This window comes from Hyperolius riggenbachi, chromosome 3 (genome assembly GCF_040937935.1).
Source record: "Hyperolius riggenbachi isolate aHypRig1 chromosome 3, aHypRig1.pri, whole genome shotgun sequence".
NCBI classification, from domain to species: Eukaryota; Metazoa; Chordata; class Amphibia; order Anura; family Hyperoliidae; genus Hyperolius; species Hyperolius riggenbachi.
The window spans coordinates 512,213,739-512,236,748 of NC_090648.1; the positions used below are offsets into that span (position 1 = coordinate 512,213,739).

Here is a 23,010-nt window from a genome sequence, read left to right on the forward strand (position 1 = left end):
ACAAAACGGAATTTATGATCTTCCCACCCTGGTCATCCATGAACCTCCCAGATGTGCATGTCACTGTTAACCACACTACCATTCGCCCTACCTCTCAAGCCCGCTGTCTGGGTGTCACCCTGGACTCCGCACTCTCCTTCACTCCCCACATCCAAAACCTCACAAAGTCCTGCAACTTCCACCTTCGTAACATCTGTAAGATGCGCCCTTTCCTGACCTCTGCCACCACCAAACTCCTCATCCATGCCCTCATAATTTCCCGCCTTGACTACTGCAATGCCCTTCTGTCTGGTCTCCCTATGACCCGAATAGCCCCACTGCAGTCCATCATGAATGCGGCAGCCAGAATTATCCACTCCTCCCATCGATCCACCAGGGCGGCTCCCCTCTGTGAATCCCTCCACTGGCTTCCTATCCAGTCCAGAATCAGATTCAAGATACTGTGTCTGACCTACAAATCTGTCTACAAAACCTGTCCAACCTACATTTCCGATCTTACTCAGAGATTCACACCTAGCCGCTCACTCCGCTCTTCCAATGAACTTCGCCTAACCGCCCCCCGCATCACCCAGTCCCATGCACGCCCCCAGGACTTCTCAAGAGCTGCTCCAACACTATGGAACTCCTTACCTCCACCCATTAGGGCAGTCCCCTCCTTCAACATCTTCAAGAAGGCCCTCAAAACTCACCTTTTCACTCAGGCCTACTACCCCTCACAGGTGCTCTAAACTTACAGCTGAACTCTGGTCCCCTACCTTTTGTGTCCTTACCTCTCCCTCTAGATTGTAAGCCTTTGGGCAGGGTCCTCCTCCTTGTGTGTCCTACCTGATCTTGCACCTCCATTACCGTACACCCATGCTATGCATCTGAGTGAGCTCTATTCGCCTAATCTCCATGCTCCCCTCCAGTGACTAAGCATTACCTTGTACTCATACTGTGCTGTGTGATCTCCATGCTCCATCCAGTGACTAAGCATTACCTTGTACTCATACTGTGCTGCGTGATCTCCATGCTCCCCTCCAGTGACTAAGCATTACCTTGTACTCATACTGTGCTGTGTGATCTCCATGCTCCACCCAGTGACTAAGCATTACCTTGTACTCATACTGTGCTGTGTGATCTCCATGCTCCATCCAGTGACTAAGCATTACCTTGTACTCATACTGTGCTGTGTGATCTCCATGCTCCATCCAGTGACTAAGCATTACCTTGTACTCATACTGTGCTGTGTGATCTCCATGCTCCATCCAGTGACTAAGCATTACCTTGTACTCATACTGTGCTGTGTGATCTCCATGCTCCATCCAGTGACTAAGCATTACCTTGTACTCATACTGTGCTGTGTGATCTCCATGCTCCCCTCCAGTGACTAAGCATTACCTTGTACTCATACTGTGCTGTGTGATCTGGTTTTCTTGTATTCCTGTACTGTCATATTGCTGTATGTCACCCCTAAATATCTGTAACCTAAACTAATGTCCAGCGCTGCGTAATATATTGGTACTTTATAGTATACAAACAATAAATTCACTTCAATGTTAAAGAGACTCTGTAACAAAAATTGCATCCTGTTTTTTATCATCCTACAAGTTCCAAAAGCTATTGTAATGTGTTCTGGCTTACTGCAACACTTTCTACTATCACAGTCTCTGTAATAAATCAATGCATCTTTCCCCTGTCAGACTTCTCAGCCTGTGTCTGGAAGGCTGCCAAGTTCTTCAGTGTTGTGGTTCTGCTATGAACTCCCCCTTCCAGGCTCCTCTATGCACACTGCCTGTGTGTTATTTAGGATTAGAGTAGCTTCTCTCTTCTCTCTTATCTTTTACAAGCTGGATAAATCGTCCTCTGAGCTGGCTGGGCTTTCACATACTGAAGAATTACAGACAAGGGCAAAGCTGTTTGCAGGAAGAAAAGAGCAGCCTGAAACTTCAGTGCATGAGAACAGGGGGAAAGAAACACACAAATGATCTCTTGAGATTCAAAAGGAAAGCTGTATACAGCCTGCTTGTGTATGGATGTATTTTCTATGTGTGGACATACTGTACATCAACCTACTTCCTGTTTTGGTGGCCATTTTGTTTGTTTATAAACAAACTTTTTAAAACTGTTTTTAACCACTTTTAATGCGGCGAGGAGCGGCGAAATTGTGACAGAGGGTAATAGGAGATGTCCCCTAACGCACTGGTATGTTTACTTTTGTGCGATTTTAACAATACAGATTCTCTTTAAAATGGCCACCAAAACAGGAAGTAGGTTGATGTACAGTATGTCCACACATAGAAAATATATCCATACACAAGCAGGCTGTATACAGTTTGAATCTCAAGAGATCATTTGTGTGTTTCTTTCCCCCTGCAGCTCACTGAAGAGTTACAAGCTGATTGTTTGTTTACTCTTGCAGACAGCTCTGCCCGGTTGTCTGTAATTCTGCAGTATGTGACTCATCAGTATGTGAACAGAGGATTTATCCAGCTTGTAAAAGATAAGAGAGCAGAGAAAAGCTGGCTAATGTAAATAACACACACACACACACAGGGGAGTGTGCATAGAGGGGGCATGCATAGCAGATCACACTGAAGAGTTGGCAGCCTTCCAGACACAGGCCGACAAGTCCGACAGGGGAAAGATAAGCTGATTTATTACAGAGATGGTGATAGTATAAAGTGCTGCAGTAAGCCAGAGCACATTATAATATGTTTAGGAACCTGTAGGATGGTAGAAAAGACAATTACATTTTTGTTACAGAGTCCCTTTAAGGGATTGCCAGCCTTGATCATTACTTTCCACAAAAATAAATTGAAGTCTTAAGTACACGTATTACTCCTGAGAAAAAGTAACTGCCCCCTTGGTTACTCAAACCAACCATCCAAGCTTTAAAGAGAAATAGTAACACTCCAGTTCTCAGCGTTAGGCTAGATTCAGTGCAGCCCGGCCCAACCATGTCACCCAAGGGATCAGCTCCTGATCCTAGACGAAGGACATCTGCCAAGGTCTGTTCCATAATACCGGAAACATCTTCCATCTTACCGTGGATTGCTGGGCCTGCAGTCTCTTATCCTGCTCCCGGATTCTCTCGCCTTTCATTTCGATCACAAAATGCAGGCTCTGCAGCTCTCGCTCCCAGAATTCCCCGGGGCTGCCATGATCCTTTCAGCAAAACATAAAGGAAGCCATTATTAAAGTTCTACAGCCATTGGGCTGAAACCATCAAACCATCCAGAGAAACAATCATTCCAGTTATCCAATTCCAAGCTTAAAGTGAACCAGAGATGAAGATATTTTACCATATATATCAGTGGGAACATTAGAGAAAACACCTACCCTGCTCTCTGTTTCATTCTTCACTGCTCAGCCTGCTTCTAATCAGCCCTGACAAAATCCCTAACTGAGCATTCAGTCTGGCTTTGCTCAGGAATCATTATAGCTGAGTCTGTCTTCTCTGATGTCTTTTCAAACCCAAGCCTGCCCCCTTGTGGCTCTGCTATAATGACTCAGCTATAAATATTCCTGAGCAAAGCCAGACTGAATGCTCAATCGGGGGATTTTATCACAGCTGGTTAGAAGGAAGCTGTGCAGTGCAGAATGAAACAGAGAGCAGGGTAGGTGTTTTCTCTAATGTTCCCCCTGACATATATGGTAACATACATGAGGGTGCTTCCTCTCTGGTTCACTTTAATGACATGTCATAAAATTTACATCTACTCAGAACGATTAGCATCTTATTGACTTTCCGGATACACAGCATGCTGGCTTTCATGGTGGACGTATAGATCGCTACAATCTAAAGTCACGGTTCTCCAATGTTCCCTTCAGGGCTGTGAAATCGGTACAAAAATCATCTGACTCAGTTTATGAAACCACCAACTCAGACTCCGAATCCAAGTACCCAAAATTGCTCCGACTCCAACTCAGACTCCACAGCCTTGGTTCCCTTCAAGGGCCACAAAAAACAAAACAACCCCCCCCCCCCCTTTTTTTTTTTAAATACATAAACTGTAAATATAGATTTCTCCCAGAGTAAAAAAAAAAAAAATGTACTATTAATTTTTTCCTATGTAGTTGCTTACAGCAGGTAGTGAAAATCCAACAAATCCGTCAGGTTTTGGAATTGTCCATCTGTTCATGGGGTACTCCCATTTATTCCTTTATTTACAAAAGCACTCACTGAACTGCAGTTGCTCAGTCCAACTGCCAAAACGAGTAGGGAAGGTGGCTGACAACTTTACATAAGCACTTCCTGGAAAGGATCTATACAATGAATAAAGCGAATACTAAGGATCCTGCATGAGATGGACTAGCCCAGAATCTGTCAGAGCGGTCAGCTTTTTTCTACCTACTGTAAGTGACAAAGACATAGGAAAAAAGTAATTTACAGTGCATTTTACTAGAGAAATGTACAGTATATTTTATATGTATTTATAAATTTTACTATTTTAAGCAATCGAGGTCCTTTAATATACAAATCGGTAGCACACACAGTATATATTTCAGTTTACTTTACACTCCCAAAGAGGTCTGGACAAATAGCTATGGTAAGCAGTCCTCAAGCTGGCCTGCTCTCACAAGGTAAAGCCATCACCACGCCCAGTCACATGGCCCATGCCACCACCACGCCCAGTCACATGGCCCATGCCATCACCACGCCCAGTCACATGGCCCATGCCATCACCACGCCCAGTCACATGGCCCATGCCACCGCCACGCCCCGTCACATGGCCCATGCCATCGCCACGCCCAGTCACATGGCCCATGCCACCGCCACGCCCAGTCACATGGCTCATGCCATCACCACGCCCAGTCACATGGCCCATGCCATCACCACGCCCAGTCACATGGCCCATGCCATCACCACGCCCAGTCACATGGCCCATGCCATCACCACGCCCAGTCACATGGCCCATGCCATCACCACGCCCAGTCACATGGCCCATGCCACCGCCACGCCCAGTCACATGGCCCATGCCATCACCACGCCCAGTCACATGGCCCATGCCACCGCCACGCCCAGTCACATGGCTCATGCCATCACCACGCCCAGTCACATGGCCCATGCCATCACCACGCCCAGTCACATGGCCCATGCCATCACCACGCCCAGTCACATGGCCCATGCCATCAACCACGCCCAGTCACATGGCCCATGCCATCACCACGCCCAGTCACATGGCCCATGCCATCAACCACGCCCAGTCACATGGCCCATGCCAGCGCCACGCCCCGTCACATGGCCCATGCCAGCGCCACGCCCAGTCACATGGCCCATGCCATCACCACGCCCAGTCACATGGGGTTGTGCTGATTGGGTTATAAAGAGGACACTGATACAATGATTGAGAGTGGAGGCTCTGTGGAAACTGGATATGGCTGCGAGAGGACACCGTAGAGGCGCAGATGGACCTGCAGGTTTTTATGACTTTGAGAGGCATGTGCCAGGCTGGGGGCTATGGCATGTGCCGGGCTGGGGGCTATGGCATGTGCCGGGCTGGGGGCTATGGCATGTGCCGGGCTGGGGGCTATGGCATGTGCCGGGCTGGGGGCTATGGCATGTGCCGGGCTGGGGGCTATGGCATGTGCCGGGCTGGGGGCTATGGCATGTGCCACGTGACAGGGCGGGGCTATGGCATGCGCCACGTGACAGGGCGGGGCTATGGCATGCGCCACGTGACAGGGCGGGGCTATGGCATGCGCCACGTGACAGGGTGTGGCGAATCCCATGTGACAGGGTGGGGCGATGGCATGTGCCATTTGAAAGGGTGTGGCAACTGCTTTCCTACACCTTGAAAGCAGGCCAGCGTGAGGACAGGATCCCATTGCCTATTATTTGTCTGGACACCTTAATGAATAGTGGACTGAATTTTTAGTTGCAGTATCTTCACTTTAAAAAAAACTAAACAACACACACACTGTATATACACACACACACACACACAGTACACACACTGTACACACACACACACACTGTACACACACACACACACACTGTACACACACACACTGTACACACACACACACACTGTACACACACACACACACACACTGTACACACACACTGTACACACACACACACACACACACACTGTACACACACACACACACACTGTACACACACACACACACACTGTACACACACACTGTACACACACACACACACTGTACACACACACACACACACTGTACACACACACACACACACTGTACACACACACACACACTGTACACACACACACACACACTGTACACACACACTGTACACACACTGTACACACACACACACTGTACACACACACTGTACACACACACACACACTGTACACACACACTGTACACACACACACACACTGTACACACACACTGTACACACACACACACACTACACACACACACTGTACACACACACACACACTGTACACACACACACACACTGTACACACACACACACACACACACACTGTACACACACACACTGTACACACACACACTGTACACACACACACTGTACACACACACACACTGTACACACACACACACACTGTACACACACACTGTACACACACACACACACTGTACACACACACACACTGTACACACACACACACTGTACACACACACACACACTGTACACACACACACACACACACACACACACACACACACACAGTACACACACATACTGCACACACACATTCCAATTACTAAGTTATTAGGATTTTTTCAGATTGGTTAATAGAACTTGGCTTTAATATAACTATGCCCCACCCCCTTGCTAAGCCCCACCCACTTTCCCTTGCCGTGCGGTTGCGGTGTCAGTCACGGAACACAGCGCCCCCTGTGCACCCGCTGACACTTCCTCCTCCTGGCACGCGACATTGAAAGGGAACACACATTACATAAACCCGCATGACATCCGGAAATATGTCAACATCTTAGTTTAAACTTTTGAACTTCATCTATGAAAGAAGCGTCTGGGATTCCGCGCTCGCAACACAAGCCGGCCCCTTCGCATTCCTTCCTGCGCGATTACAGGGAGGCCAGGAATGTGGCAGCACACCTATGTGTGGACAGATTGCCAGAGGGAAAAGGATTATCGTATTGTGCCCTGAAATAACTGTGTGTGAGGAACGCAGAGGAGTCAAGAGGACGTACAGCGAGATCAGTGCCAAGGCGGAGCATTAAATATCGCATGTAAACCGGCGCTACACCGAGATCAGGTCCAGTGCCAAGACACCGCACGTAAACAGGACCTACAGTGAGATCAGTGACAGTGCTCAGACACCGCACGTAAACCGGCCCTACACCGAGATCAGGTCCAGTGCTAAGCCACCGCATGTAAACCGGCCCTACACCGAGATCAGGTCCAGTGCCAAGACACCGCACGTAAACCGGCCCTACACCGAGATCAGGTCCAGTGCCAAGACACCACACGTAAACAGGACCTACACCGAGATCAGGTCCAGTGCTAAGACACTACACATAAACCGGCCCAACACTGAGATAAGGTCCAGTGCCAAGACACCACACGTAAACCGGCCCTACACCGAGATCAGGTCCAGTGCCAAAACACCACACGTAAACAGGACCTACACTGAGATCAGGTCCAGTGCTAAGACATCACACGTAAACAGGCCCTACACCGAGATCAGGTCCAGTGCTAAGACAACATGTAATCCGGTCCTACACCGAGATCAGGTCCAGTGCTAAGACACTGAGATCAGGTCCAGTGCTAAGACACCGCACGTAAACCGTCCTTACACCGAGATCAGGTCCAGTGCTAAGACACCGCACGTAAACCGGCCCTACACCGAGATCAGGTCCAGTGCTAAGACACAACATGTAAACCGGTCCTACACCGAGATCAGGTCCAGTGCTAAGCCACCGCACGTAAACCGGCCCTACACCGAGATCAGGTCCAGTGCCAAGACACCGCACGTAAACCGGCCCTACACCGAGATCAGGTCCAGTGCCAAGACACTACACGATCAGGTCCAGTGCTAAGACACTACACGTAAACCGGCCCTACACCGAGATCAGGTCCAGTGCCAAAACACCACACGTAAACAGGACCTACAACGAGATCAGGTCCAGTCCCAAGACACCACACAGAAACAGGACCTACACTGAGATCAGGTCCAGTGCTAAGACTCCGAACGTAAACCGGCACTACACTGAGATCAGGTCCAGTGCCAAGACACCGCACGTAAACAGGACCTACACTGAGATCAGGTCCAGTGCTAAGACATCACACGTAAACAGGACCTACAACAAGATCAGGTCCAGTGCAAAGACTCCGCACGTAAACCGGCCCTACACCGAGATCAGGTCCAGTGCTAAGACAACATGTAATCCGGTCCTACACCGAGATCAGGTCCAGTGCTAAGACACCGAGATCAGGTCCAGTGCTAAGACACCGCACGTAAACCGGCCCTACACCGAGATCAGGTCCAGTGCTAAGACACAACATGTAAACCGGTCCTACACCGAGATCAGGTCCAGTGCTAAGACACCGCACGTAAACTGGCCCTACACCGAGATCAAGTTCAGTGCTAAGTCACCACACGTAAACTGGCCCTACACCGAGATCAGGTCCAGTGCTAAGACACCACACGTAAACCGGCCCTACACCGAGATCAGGTCCAGTGCTAAGCCACCGCACGTAAACCGGCCCTACACCGAGATCAGGTCCAGTGCTAAGCCACCGCACATAAACCGGCCCTACACCGAGATCAGGTCCAGTGCCAAGACACTACACGTAAACAGGACCTACACCGAGATCAGGCCCAGTGCTAAGACACTACACGTAAACCGGCCCAACACCGAGATCAGGTCCAGTGCCAAGACACCACACGTAAACCGGCCCTACACCGAGATCAGGTCCAGTGCCAAAACACCACACGTACACAGGACCTACACTGAGATCAGGTCCAGTGCTAAGACATCACACGTAAACAGGACCTACGAGATCAGGTCCAGTCCCAAGACACCACACAGAAACAGGACCTACACTGAGATCAGGTCCAGTGCTAAGACTCAGAACGTAAACCGGCACTACACTGAGATCAGGTCCAGTGCCAAGACACCGCACGTAAACAGGACCTACACTGAGATCAGGTCCAGTGCTAAGACATCACACGTAAACAGGACCTACAACAAGATCAGGTCCAGTGCCAAGACACCGCACGTAAACAGGACCTGCAGCGAGATCAGGTCCAGTGCAAAGACTCCGCACGTAAACCGGCACTACACTGAGATCAGGTCCAGTGCCAAGACACCGCACGTAAACAGGACCTACACTGAGATCAGGTCCAGTGCTAAGACACTGAACGTAAACAGGACCTACTGCGAGATCAGTGCCAAGGCGGAGCACTAAACACCGCAAGTAAACAGGACCTGCAGCGAGATCAGGCCCAGTGCAAAGACACCGCACGTAAACAGGACCTACACCGAGATCAGGGCCAGTGCCAAGACACTGCACGTAAACCGGCCCTACACCGAGATCAGGTTCAGTGCTAAGACATCACACGTAAACAAGCCCTACACCGAGATCAGTGCCAAGGCAGAGCACTAAACACTGCACGTAAAAAGAACTTCATACATCACTGGTGGGGAGCCTTTGTAGACCACCTTTATCTATACAATGAACCAGATAGCTTAGAGCATAGGTTCTCAACGTGCGGTACGCGTACCCAAAGGCGTACTTCTGAGGGTTCTAGGGGGTACTCAGGCTTGATATACTTAACCAAAAATAACAAATTTAGAGTTTTAGAAAATGATACATCTTATTTAAACAGCACCAAATTAGTATTTTAGCTAATTAAAAGCAATAGTAAATGCTTGGAAATGGTTTAGAACCAATTATAATGTACTACGATTAAATATATATTTGTCAAGGGGTACATGTGATAATGTTTACCATGCTAGCGGGTACTTGGTGAGTACAGGGTTTTAAAAGAGGTACATACCAAAAAAATGTTGAGAAACACTGGCTTAGAGTAACCAACAACCACTGGAAAAGTATAGGGGGCTGAAGGATCGAAAAGCCCTCCTACCAAAAAGCAAAGCTTAGTGCGATTTGCCTTCTTAAAAGGGAATCTGTATTAAGAAAGAAGAAAAAAAAAAAAAAAAAAACCTCCGGGGGATACTTACATTGGGATCCTGAGGCTTTCCCCTCCTGATGAGGCTCCCCCGATCTCTAGCCTGGGGGATCCAGCGCTGGCTCCCACGAAACTTGCCCCAACAAGCACTGCACTGGTGCAGCAATATTTGCCTACAGAGATCCAGTGCAGCTCCAGTAGCAGCTTTCCGATGGGCTCAGGTCGGAAATAGACTCCTATCGAGTCCGCTCTACTGCGCAGGCGCGCCGGCCCACTCTACTGCGCAGGCGCGCCGGCCCACTCTACTGCGCAGGCGCGCCGGCCCACTCTACTGCGCAGGCGCGCCGGCCCACTCTACTGCGCAGGCGCGCCGGCCCACTCTACTGCGCAGGCGCGCCGGCCCACTCTACTGCGCAGGCGCGCCGGCCCACTCTACTGCGCAGGCGCGCCGGCCCACTCTACTGCGCAGGCGCGCCGGCCCACTCTACTGCGCAGGCGCGCCGGCCCACTCTACTGCGCAGGCGCGCCGGCCCACTCTACTGCGCAGGCGCGCCGGCCCACTCTACTGCGCAGGCGCGCCGGCCCACTCTACTGCGCAGGCGCGCCGGCCCACTCTACTGCGCAGGCGCGCCGGCCCACTCTACTGCGCAGGCGCGCCGGCCCACTCTACTGCGCAGGCGCGCCGGCCCACTCTACTGCGCAGGCGCGCCGGCCCACTCTACTGCGCAGGCGCGCCGGCCCACTCTACTGCGCAGGCGCGCCGGCCCACTCTACTGCGCAGGCGCGCCGGCCCACTCTACTGCGCAGGCGCGCCGGCCCACTCTACTGCGCAGGCGCGCCGGCCCACTCTACTGCGCAGGCGCGCCGGCCCACTCTACTGCGCAGGCGCGCCGGCCCACTCTACTGCGCAGGCGCGCCGGCCCACTCTACTGCGCAGGCGCGCCGGCCCACTCTACTGCGCAGGCGTGCCGGCCCAATCGGGCTTGGCTGTTTCCACCTGAGCCTGATTGGAAACCGCTACTGCGCTGGATCCCGAGGACGGAGGTGGAGGAAGACCGCGAGGCCTTATTAGGATCCAGAGGCTTCCGCCTCCAGAGGTAAGTACTCCCCAGAGTTAAACAGAGGGACACCGAAAGCCCAATATAGTGCAGTATGCACTGGTAAATGAAGGTGTGTGGAAAAGTATGTGCAGTATACTCACAAGTCAGGGTTACCGCATAGGCAACCACTGTAGAGGCAAGTGGGGAGATCAGACCTGTCCCCACTCAGGATTAAAGTGAATGGGAACCGCATTTTTTAAAAAAATGAAGCAAATACTTGCCTAAGGAGAGGGAAGGCTCTGGGTCGTATAGAGCCTTCCGTCTCCTCTCTCGGTGCTCTCTATCCTGTGCTGGCTTCAATCCCCCACCGAAAGGGTATTTGGAAGTCTTCGGGAGCAGTGTCCTCCATACTGCACAGGCGTGAGCGTGCAAGAGAGCGTGCTTGCGCAGGCGCAGTACAGGGCCGCCCTTCTTCAGGAGCACTCGAGCTCCCTGAAAACTTCTGAAGCCTCCTTTGGCCGGGTAATGCAGTATTTGACTAATTTAGTCACCTACTGCTACCGGGCGAGCCAGCACTGGAACGAGGGGACCAAGAGAGGAGCTGGAAGGCTCTATAGGACCCAGAGCCTTCCCTCTCCTTGGGTAAGTATCTGTCTCATTTCTTTAAATGCGGTTCCCATTCACTTTGAAGGAGTCGCTCTCTGTAGATCAAGGAAAAAAAGCGGTAACACCCCTACACCAAGGGTGGATATGTATAACGTAGTATGGATACTGAGGCGCCAGAAGGATAGAAAGATCTAAAAAACAAAGTGAGGAGGTAGTGGTGGACTTACCTCCTCCGGGCAGACAAGAAAATGTCCATCAGTTTTCAGCAAAACTATTTATTTACATACTCCAGTAAAATATAACGCGTTTCGCAGGAGTGACCCCGCTTCCTCAGGCAATAAGATGGAGCATATTCAAAAACAGGTCTGGTACTGGCCAAGCGCAGGGGGGGGGGGGGGGGGTGTTGAAGAAAAATGGACACCATGCTGCATATAAACGCATTGCGCATTAGAATCCCTGTAGCCATGCATGACACAGCTAGCGGGATAAGGATGTGTCTGGCATCACGTCTCGCATGCGGAGCGCAGTGGAGGCGGGCCTTTAGGCAGGGTTCACACTTAGAGGCACTCCAGTGAAAATAATGTAATAAAAAAAGTGCTTCATTTTTACAATAATTATGTATAAATGATTTAGTCAGTGTTTGCCCATTGTAAACTCTTTCCTCTCCCTGATTTACATTCTGACATTTATCACATGGTAACATTTTTACTGCTGGCAGGTGGTGTAGCTGCTGCTTGCTTTTTTGGCAGTTGGAAACAGCTGTAAACAGCTATTTCCCACAATGCAACAAGGTTCACAGACAGGAAACTGCCAGGAGTACCATGGTCCTCAGAGTTTCTTGTGGGAGGGCTTTCACCACATCAGTCATACAGCACCCCCTGATGGTCTGTTTGTGAAAAGGAATAGATTTCTCATGTACAATGGGATATCAGCTACTGATTGGGATAAAGTTCAATTCTTGGTCGGAGTTTCTCTTTAAAATTCAAATGCACGAAAATGCGTCTGCCACACATTTAATGAAAGTCCATGGAGGATCACACTTCTGCTAAAATTCGCAAAATCGTGTTTTCGCATGCGCAAATAAAACAAAATAACCTTACATCTTGCAGAATAAACTTGCACAATACCCAATGACTTTCTTAAACTGATCAAAATAAAAATAAAAATCACATATGAAGTCGCATTTTAACTTTTTCCGGACCGCCGCAGTATAAATCTACGTCGGGCGGGTGGCGCTGCGGTTCTGACCGGACGTAAACTCTACATCCCATTCACCGCATGTCCCCGTCCGTTCCCGACGCTCTGTCTCCGCTGCTATGTGCTGCCCTGCCGCCTCTATGACGGCAGAGCGCTGTGAGCCGGGCAGGAGCCGTTCCCATTGGCTTACATTGAGTGACAGGGTCAGGAGCCAATGGAAGCGGCTCCTGACCGGCGCACAGCGCTCTGCCGTCATAGAGACAGCAGAGAGAGAAGCCTGCGGCGTGGACAGAGCGGCGTGACCGGCGGGAGCGATGGATTACTGCGGCGATTCGACGGGATAGGGCATTTTAGCGTACCAGCAGTCTCTGGCCCTTAAGGGGGCAAAGGCTGCTGGTACCGAAGTGGTTAAAGTGAAATAAAACTGACATAATATTCAACAAAAACATGTTTTCCTACTCTTTATATGCCATACGGTTATCATATTTGCTTTTTTGCATAAGTATCATTATTCATTTAGGAATTACAAGTCCCCAAAGTACAGTTTTTTTTACTCTGAGAGCTGCCTTTGCATTTTATTCATAACTGGTTTATTCATTATCTAACTTAAGCCTAAATGCTTTCTGATGCATTCTGATTGTCTCACTGTCTTCAGGAGACCTGGCAGTGTCAGAGAAGGCTTTGTTTACATTCCTGACTTGATACAATTAAACACAAGATAACATTATGTAAAGTTCGGAAGCGGCCAGCTCTGCTGGCAGGGAAGCTTCTAAAGCCTGTGTTAACCCTTTGAATGCAGTTCTAGTAAAAAAAAATGCTGGTTGTATATAATATGCTGTAAATAATTAGAGCAAAGTAGAAATGCTGGGTTTTATTCCGCTTTAATGTGAAAACCACATGTAAAAAAGGTTTTACGCAATGATAAACAAGAGCCCCATCTTGCGCTAGTTTTAGATATATTAGGCCTTTTTTGCAATGAACACCCATTGGATAAACAGACATGACACAGGATCCTGTGACATTCGGATCCATTTCTTAAATCAGAAAACGGTTTGTCGATGGGAGACGCGATTGATCAGCGCTCCACACACTCAGATCGTGTAATGTCAGACTGTTCAGGAAGTGAGTCATAGTGCTGCCTCTTCCCCTCCGATCCCACGAAGTGCATGTTCAGAAACGCTCAACCGATTGAGATCACTGAAATACGTTTGTTGTACAATCGAAGAAAGTTTTCCATCCCGTCTGGTGGAGCGTTTTCCATTATCTGGCAGATACGGATTCGTTTGCATCGATCAAACCTGCAGAATTTTAATTATATCTTTTGATCAACTGAACACCAACATTGATCAGTGTATGGCCATTTTAAAGCAACTGTAACTTTAGGAAAAAAGATACTTACCTGCGTAGTAGCGGCTCCAGTCAGTGAACTTCCAGAGGCGTCCCGCGTTCTACTCGAGACTGCCGCTGGACGCCGGGACACTCTGGAAGTTCCTGGACAGGAGCACAGAACTCTTCAACAAGAGGTTTGGGGGTGGGGATTCACACCTAGGGCGTTTTCGCCCTTTTTTTTTTTTTTCAATGCCGTCATTTCCAATCTGCTTAGCATAACGCTGCTTGTACCATTTTGAGGGCGTTTTTTGCTCGATGCAAGGTATAGGGAAATCGCGAAGCGCTTGAAAAAGCGCTTTGTATAGCAATTTTCCCAGCGCTTTTACGAATAAAATATGTTGTATTTATTATTTTACGGGTCAAAGAGTTCACTTCCTGACTTGCGGCAGGAAGTGAAAAAACAAATCGCCATGCAAAAGCGCTTAGAAAAGCGCTTTATACAAAATCAGAGCATGCAGCTAAGCGCCGGGAGACGAAAGGGGGGGGGGGGGGGGGGGGAATGAAAATCGCTGCCGTCAGCTATTTCGATTTTAGATGTGAAGCCTTAAGGTGGCCACACACCATCCAATTTTTTAAATATCTGTACAATTTATGAATTGCAATCAATTTTTCTGACTGATTGTAACATTTCAAAAATCTGACCAATGTACCACACACGTATGTTCAATTTTTCCCCAATTATGATAAAAATGATTGGAAACGCACTGAAACCAATGCACGGCAATGGAACATTTCTATTGCGTGCTAGATATGCGGAGCGATCCAAGAACAGCCGCATCCGCCCGCTGTCTCTGCCAGTGGAAAGGGGCCCTTATACATTACCTGCTCCTGCGATCGTCGCATCTCCTCCACTTCCTGGTCAGTTGTGCAGCCAGCCAATCACCATGCGGCTTTAGTCCCCACATGGTGATTGACTGGCATGCGAACTAACAGGAAGTAGAGGAGAACCGATCACCAGCAGCAGGTAATGTATAATAAGGCTTTCGCTGTGCATTCTGCATACTTACAGTAGGTAAAGAACTGCCACCAGCACCGCTCCTGAGCCCTGCCACTTCAGTGGAGGCTATGGTTACGCCACTGAATAGGAATACCGTTTTGTGAAGTCCCTCTGAGAAATCAGAGCCGTTGCGTTGCAGTACTGGATCTCACTTGTAAAATTAATTGTAAGTTATGTGTGGTGTTCATACTTGTGGCCTGCAGATGGCACTGTGACATACTGCATGACTCAATGGGATCTATCTGTGCTGTCACAGACTTGTTGATTCAAGTTGGTTTGTGTTTTCTGCATACAAAGCAAAGCATGGCTTGCTGCACAGCCATATCTCCCAACTTTTTGAGATGAGAAAAAGGGACACTTAAAGAGACTCCGTAACAAAAATTGCATCCTGTTTTTTATCATCCTACAAGTTCCAAAAGCTATTCTAATGTGTTCTGGCTTACTGCAGCACGTTTTACTATCACCATCTCTGTAATAAATCAACTTATCTCTCTCTTGTCAGACTTGTCAGCCTGTGTCTGGAAGGCTGCCAAGTTCTTCAGTGTTGTGGTTCTGTGATGCATCTCCCCCCTCCAGCCCCCTCTCTGCACACTGCCTGTGTATTATTTAGATTAGGGCAGCTTCTCTCTTCTCTCTTATCTTTTACAAGCTGGATAAATCCTCCTCTGAGCTGGCTGGGCTTTCACATACTGAGGAATTACATACAGGCAGAGCTGTCTGCACTCTGCAGGAAGAAACAGCCTGACACTTCAGTGGAAGATAGCTGCAGGGGGAAAGAAACACACAAATGATCTCTTGAGATTCAAAAGGAAGGGTGTATACAGCCTGCTTGTGTATGAATGTATTTTCTATGTGTGGACATACTGTACATCAACCTACTTCCTGTTTTGGTGGCCATTTTGTTTGTTTATAAACAAACTTTTTAAAACTGTTTTTAACCACTTTTAATGCGGCGAGGAGCGGCAAAATTGTGACAGAGGGTAATAGGAGATGTCCCCTAACGCACTGGTATGTTTACTTTTGTGCGATTTTAACAATACAGATTCTCTTTAAGCCATGTCCCTGCCACACCCCTGACCACGCCTCTAGTCACGCATACTATAAAGAGTTTTATAATTGAAACAACACTGGTCCTTTCTATCCTGGTTCATTTTCCTTCATACTAACATTTTAAAATTAGTAATATATCAATTTAAAGGTTGGGAATAAAGTTTAGAGTCAAACACACTTTTAGTATAGAAATATGTATATTTACATAGAAAGAGGGACAAATGAGGGTGAAAGAGGGACAAATGAGAGTGAAAGAGGGACAGAGGGACAGGGCTCCCAAAAAGGGACTGTCACTCCCAAAAAGGGAAAGTTGGGAGCTATGCACAGCTGCTGTAACTACCTAAATAAACCTACCAACCGGTAGTTCCACGGATTACTGAACATAGTATTATGTTGCAGCCAAAGACAGTTTTATAAGGCTGACTGCAAATTCAGAAATAACAGACTACCTGAATGTGTATTTTATAGTCCTGACTGAGGACCGACTCTTCAACCCGCCTCATTTTCTCTTGGAAGGATGCCAACTGGCCACTTAATTCAGCAATCGTCTCCTGTAATAAAAAATAAATATAATCTTAGTTATTCAATAAGGCAGAGTGACAACTAAAGTATGGTGACCATACGTCCCGCTTTACCCGGGACGCGTCCCGCCTTCGGGGGGCGCTGTCCCAGGCTGCATGAGGTCACAGGAAACGTCCCGCTTTCAGCAGCGGGACGTTCCGGCCTCGGGACTCTGGTCACCGTACATGAACTAGCCGCAGCGTCTCATAGACGCTGCGCTAGTTCATTCCCCGCAGCCCCGCTCCAGCAGCCTGCATTGTCCTCCGGCAGGCACAGGCAGAGCGGGGCTACGGAAAGATGGCGTCCGGAGGCGGAGCCATATACTGGAGACTGTCTCCAGTACAGGGCTCCGCCTCCGGACGCCATCTTGCCGTAGCCCCGCTCTGCCTGTGAGAGGAGAGCGGGAGATTGAAGGAGGATCGTCCGGAGGAGCTGCACACACCAGAGGCCGGCTGCGTGAGGGGACCTGTCTTATGTCAGGTGAGTACATTCTTTTTTTTTTTCTAGGTGAAATGTGCCCCCATTGCGTATTTGTGCTGACATGTTTGCCCCCATTGCGTATTTGTGCTGACATGTTTGCCCCCATTGCGTATTTGTGCTGACATGTTTGCCCCCATTGCGTTTTTGTGCTGACATGTTTGCCCCCATTGCGTTTTTGTGCTGACATGTTTGCCCCCATTGCGTTTAATTTGTGCTGACATGTTTGCCCCCATTGCGTTTAATTTGTGCTGACATGTTTGCCCCCATTGCGTTTAAATTGTTCTGACATGTTTGCCCCATTGCGTTTAAATTGTTCTGACATGTTTGCCCCATTGCGTTTTTGTACTGACATGTTTTCCCCCATTGCGTTTTTGTACTGACATTTTTGCCCCCATTGCGTTCATTTTGTGCTGACATGTTTGCCCCCATTGCGTATTTGTGCTGACATGTTTGCCCCCATTGCGTTCATTTTGTGCTGACATGTTTGCCCCCATTGCGTATTTGTGCTGACATGTTTGCCCCCATTGCGTATTTGTGCTGACATGTTTGCCCCCATTGCGTTTTTGTACTGACATGTTTTCCCCCATTGCGTTTTTGTACTGACATGTTTGCCCCCATTGCGTTTAATTTGTGCTGACATGTTTGCCCCCATTGCGTTTAAATTGTTCTGACATGTTTGCCCCCATTGCGTTTTTGTACTGACATGTTTGCCCCCATTTCGTTTTTGTGCTGACATGTTGCCCTTCAATGCGTTTATTTTGTACTGACATGTTTGCCCCCATTGCGTTCATTTTGTGCTGACATGTTGCCCATTGCGTTTATTTTGTGGTGTCCAGGGTAACTGTTACTGCATTTATTATTTATTGGTCATAGTTGGCTATGTTTGCTGCTTTGGGGTTACGGTATACTATTAAATACCATCACACAGTTTCTGCACACCCATGATGCGAACCCTCGTTTGACCACATCACGGCATAAACACTGCCTTCTTATGCCTCGCTGTTACATCAATAGGTTAGCTCCACCCATAGAATGTCATGGCCATGCCCATTTTTCGGCGCGGCGCGCGCCGTTTGCACCATGTTGGTTAGCGCAGCAGTCCCTCATTCCTTTTCTCCATCGAGCAGCAGTGACGCCTCCTCATTGCGTCCCCGATGCATGGCAGCATTCTGGGCAGTACAGGAAAAATCCCTACTGCGCATGCACAGAACGCTGCCGGCAACTGAAGCACAATCAGGGTGGCCGTGGCTCAAGGACGCACATGCGCAGCAGCCTGCGACTGGCCAGCTTTAAAAGGGCCACCGCTGCTGGTTGGATGGCGCAAGCTCAGGATAAGTACAGGGGGCTGCAAGAAGACCCAGGTAATTTTTTCTATTTTTTTTTGTTAGAGTTCAGTAACCCTTGAACTTTCAGCCTTTGCCAGAGACCAGGCTAGAGTCCCCCTTTAATAATGAGCCGCACCCAGGGCAGCCTCTCCTACTGCTGCTCAGGCGATAACAATGCGTCCTTTTACCACTGCCCCGAGTATGAACCCCACTCACATGCATCGCTAAATACTAAAAAACAAAAACTCAGTCTCTTGGAAACACACTCATTTGCAGAAGGGTTAACGTGACTTATACAGAAGCTAGGCAGAGGTCTGCGGTGACTTTGGCTCTCATCACTGCACAGCACTTAGGGAGGCTGTAATTACGCTTCAAGAATCAGGAAACCAGCAGACCTGGAGGGAAGTGGTTAACTTCTCGTATGTTTCTGTCAGCGAGGTCCTCTCCTCAGCGAAGCGTCTCTGCAGATCTGCGGAAAACAGAGAGAGCGGTCATTTCCTCTGAGCGTTCAGCCGTGCATACATGTACACACACACACAGCCACACATGTACACACACACACACCCGTACATGTACACACAGCGACACACCGGTACATGTAAACACACACAACCACACACCCGTACATGTACACACACACACACACACACGTACATGTACGTACACGCACACAGCCGCACATGTACACACAGCCACACATGTACACACACACAGCCGCACATGTACACGCACACAACCACATGTACACACACACACACACACACACACAGCCACACATGTACACACACCCGTACATGTACACACACAGCCACACACACACACCCGTACATGTACACACACAGCCACACACACACACCCGTACATGTACACACAGCGACACACCGGTACATGTAAACATACACAGCCACACCCGTACATGTACACACACACGTACATGTACGTACACGCACACAGCCGCACATGTACACACACAGCCACACACACACGTACATGTACACACACACACACACACACACAGCCACACATGTACACACACACACCCGTACATGTACACACACACAGCCACACATGTACCCACACACACACACACACACACACGTACACACAGCGACACACCGGTACTTGTAAACATACACAGCCACACACCCGTACATGTACACACACACGTACATGTACGTACACGCACACAGCCGCACATGTACACACAGCCGCACATGTACACACAGCCACACATGTACACACAGCCACACATGTACACGCACACAACCACATGTACACACACACACACAGCCACACATGTACACACAGCCACACACACACCCGTACATGCACACAGCCGCACATGTACACACACACACAGCCACACATGTACACACACACACACACACACACGTACATGTACACACACACACACACACGCGTACGTACATGTACACACACACACACACACAGCCACACATGTACACACACACACCCGTACATGTACACACACACACACACACACACACCCACCCGTACATGTACACACACACACACAGCCACACATGTACACACACACACACACAGCCACACATGTACACACACACACACACACACACACACCCGTACATGTACACACAGCGACACACCGGTACATGTAAACATACACAGCCACACACCCGTACATGTACACACACACGTACATGTACGTACACGCACACAGCCGCACATGTACACACAGCCACACATGTACACGCACACAGCCGCACATGTACACGCACACAACCACATGTACACACACAGCCACACATGTACACACAGCCACACATGTACACACAGCCACACATGTACACACAGCCACACATGTACACACAGCCACACATGTACACACAGCCACACATGTACACACAGCCACACACCGGTACATGTAAACATACACAGCCACACCCGTACATGTACACACACACACACACGTACATGTACGTACACGCACACAGCCGCACATGTACACACACACACAGCCGCACATGTACACGCACACAACCACATGTACACACACACACACACACACACACACACACACACACACACACACACACACACACACACACACACACGTACAGGTGTGTCGCTGTGTGTGTACGTGTACATGTGCGGCTGTGTGTGCATGCGTGTACATGTACAGGTGTGACGCTGTGTGTGTGTGTACATGTACCCACACACGTACGTACATGCACACACACACAGCCGTACATGTACACATACACATACACAGTAAATTCACATTACCGTATCGTACTCTACTCAGGACTAGTGAGGTACTGTAGTATCTCCTGTTGCTAGGCAGCCAAAATATTGCAAATTATTCATTCCCCTCAAGTGATCAACTGCCAGTTACACCATTATTGCTCGCTGCCATAAGCAATGCCAGGGCATACGTGCAAAACGGGTGCCAGAGACATTCAAGCACCGCAAATAGCCGTTATCGGAATATCAGCAAAATTTCCAATACTGTACCATTGGGCAGTACTAGTAAATCCAATCGTAAAATATCTGTACATTTTACAAATATTTCACTGACGCTAAACCCAAATCTTTTCTTACACACGAGTCCTCCTACCAATTTAAATATCTGAAATACCCGGCATACTTGTATAATTCTTCTATTCCTACCTTTGTTACCATGTTCCCTGTATGCACTGCGGGGCTGTCATGAAAAGTCATTTCGTAGTGTTATTACACAATGACAATAAAGTGCTTGAATGTTGGAACTCTACCTTCACATTTCCTCTCCATTTCAGCTGACAAGGCAGAAGCCTGCGCCGCCAAACGCGTCTCCAAATCGGCTGCAGCGTCTTGTCTGGCCTGTAACACAGCGGTAACCGCCCATCAGTATAACGCGACACAGAAAGAGGGCATATAAAACATCTACACTGTCATTTTCATAATTCACTGCTTTCCAAACACCAAGAAGCTACCTAGACTGGAGGCTGAAGTGTCTGGAAACGAACCTTCAAAACCCTTATTAAAGGGAACCTGAAATGAGTGACATGGAGGCTGCTATATTTATTAATTCTTAGGGCTTGTTTCCACTGTTGCGACGCGATTTCGCCGGCATTCCGACGCTTGAAAAACGCATGCGGATGCGTTTCCGCATGCGTTTTTACCCGCGATTTCGCTTGCGATTTCGCATGGCAGGGTGCCATGCGAAATTAACCATGACACTGCCAGGGCAAAATAAAATTGAAAAAGGTGCGAAATCGCACGCGAAATCGCGGGTAAAAACGCATGTAACAAACGCATGCGTTTTTACTATTAAATACATTAGCGGCGATTCGCATGCATTCCACTCGCAGGCGAATTCGTTGGCTCTTTTGTGCGTTTTTTTACCGCTGAAAAAAAACGCACCTCAACAACGCTACAGTGGAAACAGGCCCATCCACTTGCATTACATGTGCGAATCTGCATGCGTTGGACGCATGCAGATTCGCGATAGTGGAAACGAGCCCTTAAGGGGAACCTGAAGGAAGTAAAACTATTTAAAACAAACACATGATGTAGCTGCAAATGAATATTACACACTTACCTAACTGTCAGTTCCTCTCAGAGGCTCACCATGTTCTTCTTACAGTGATCCCTTCCAGTTCTCACAATATTTTGTCAGGACTGAAATATACCAGTTGCTGTCAGTTATATATCAGCAGCTGTCAGTTACAACTGAATGTGCAAGGTAATGTCCATGTTTCCCTATGGCTCAAGTTGGTGATATTACAGTTTAACAGTGTGCTGACCAGGAAGCTGTTATGGGGTAATGGCCATTTTTAACATGGAGGACGGAGAATTCCATTGATCACAGTGGACAAACAGGACGCAGGAGAAGAGAAAGAGATTGAGGAGTAGACTACGCAGGAGGTAAGTATGACCTGTGTATGGTTATTTTGACTTTTTATATTCAGTTCAGGTTCTCTTTAACCCTCTGGGGGATAATCCCGAGCTGAGCTCGGGGTAAGCCGCCACAGAGGTTCTCTCAGGCCCTGGTGGGCCGATTTGCATAATTTTTTTGTTGTTGCACGCAGCTAGCACTTTGCTAGCTGCGTGTATATACCGATTAGTGTTGTCCGGATCATGAACGATTCGGATCTTTGATCCGAATCTATTTTATGAGTCGATCATCCGAATCATCAAAATGAGTGATTCGGATCGCAAAAGGGGCGGGGCCAGGAGCGACACGCCCCCTCTCAGCGGGCAGCGGGGTCTTGGAAGCAGAGCAGAGATGGATCGCTCTGTTGGAAGGGAGCC

The 23,010-nt window shown here is 48.7% G+C and overlaps 1 protein-coding gene across 2 annotated transcripts in view; it reads right to left on the bottom strand.

Moving 5' to 3' along the window:
- CCDC69 (coiled-coil domain containing 69) overlaps nucleotides 1–23,010 on the bottom strand; it is a 69,841-nt gene that overhangs the window by 11,511 nt on the left and 35,320 nt on the right. The window contains exons 4-7 of one of the 2 annotated variants that reach the window (XM_068278386.1): nucleotides 21,489–21,576; nucleotides 19,128–19,201; nucleotides 16,816–16,917; nucleotides 3,028–3,147 (exon numbers count right to left, since the gene is read on the bottom strand). In XM_068278386.1, coding sequence (XP_068134487.1) covers nucleotides 3,028–3,147; nucleotides 16,816–16,917; nucleotides 19,128–19,201; nucleotides 21,489–21,576 — 384 coding nt within the window. The remainder of the gene's footprint in view (nucleotides 1–3,027; nucleotides 3,148–16,815; nucleotides 16,918–19,127; nucleotides 19,202–21,488; nucleotides 21,577–23,010) is intronic. The other variant, XM_068278388.1, reaches the window with a different exon arrangement.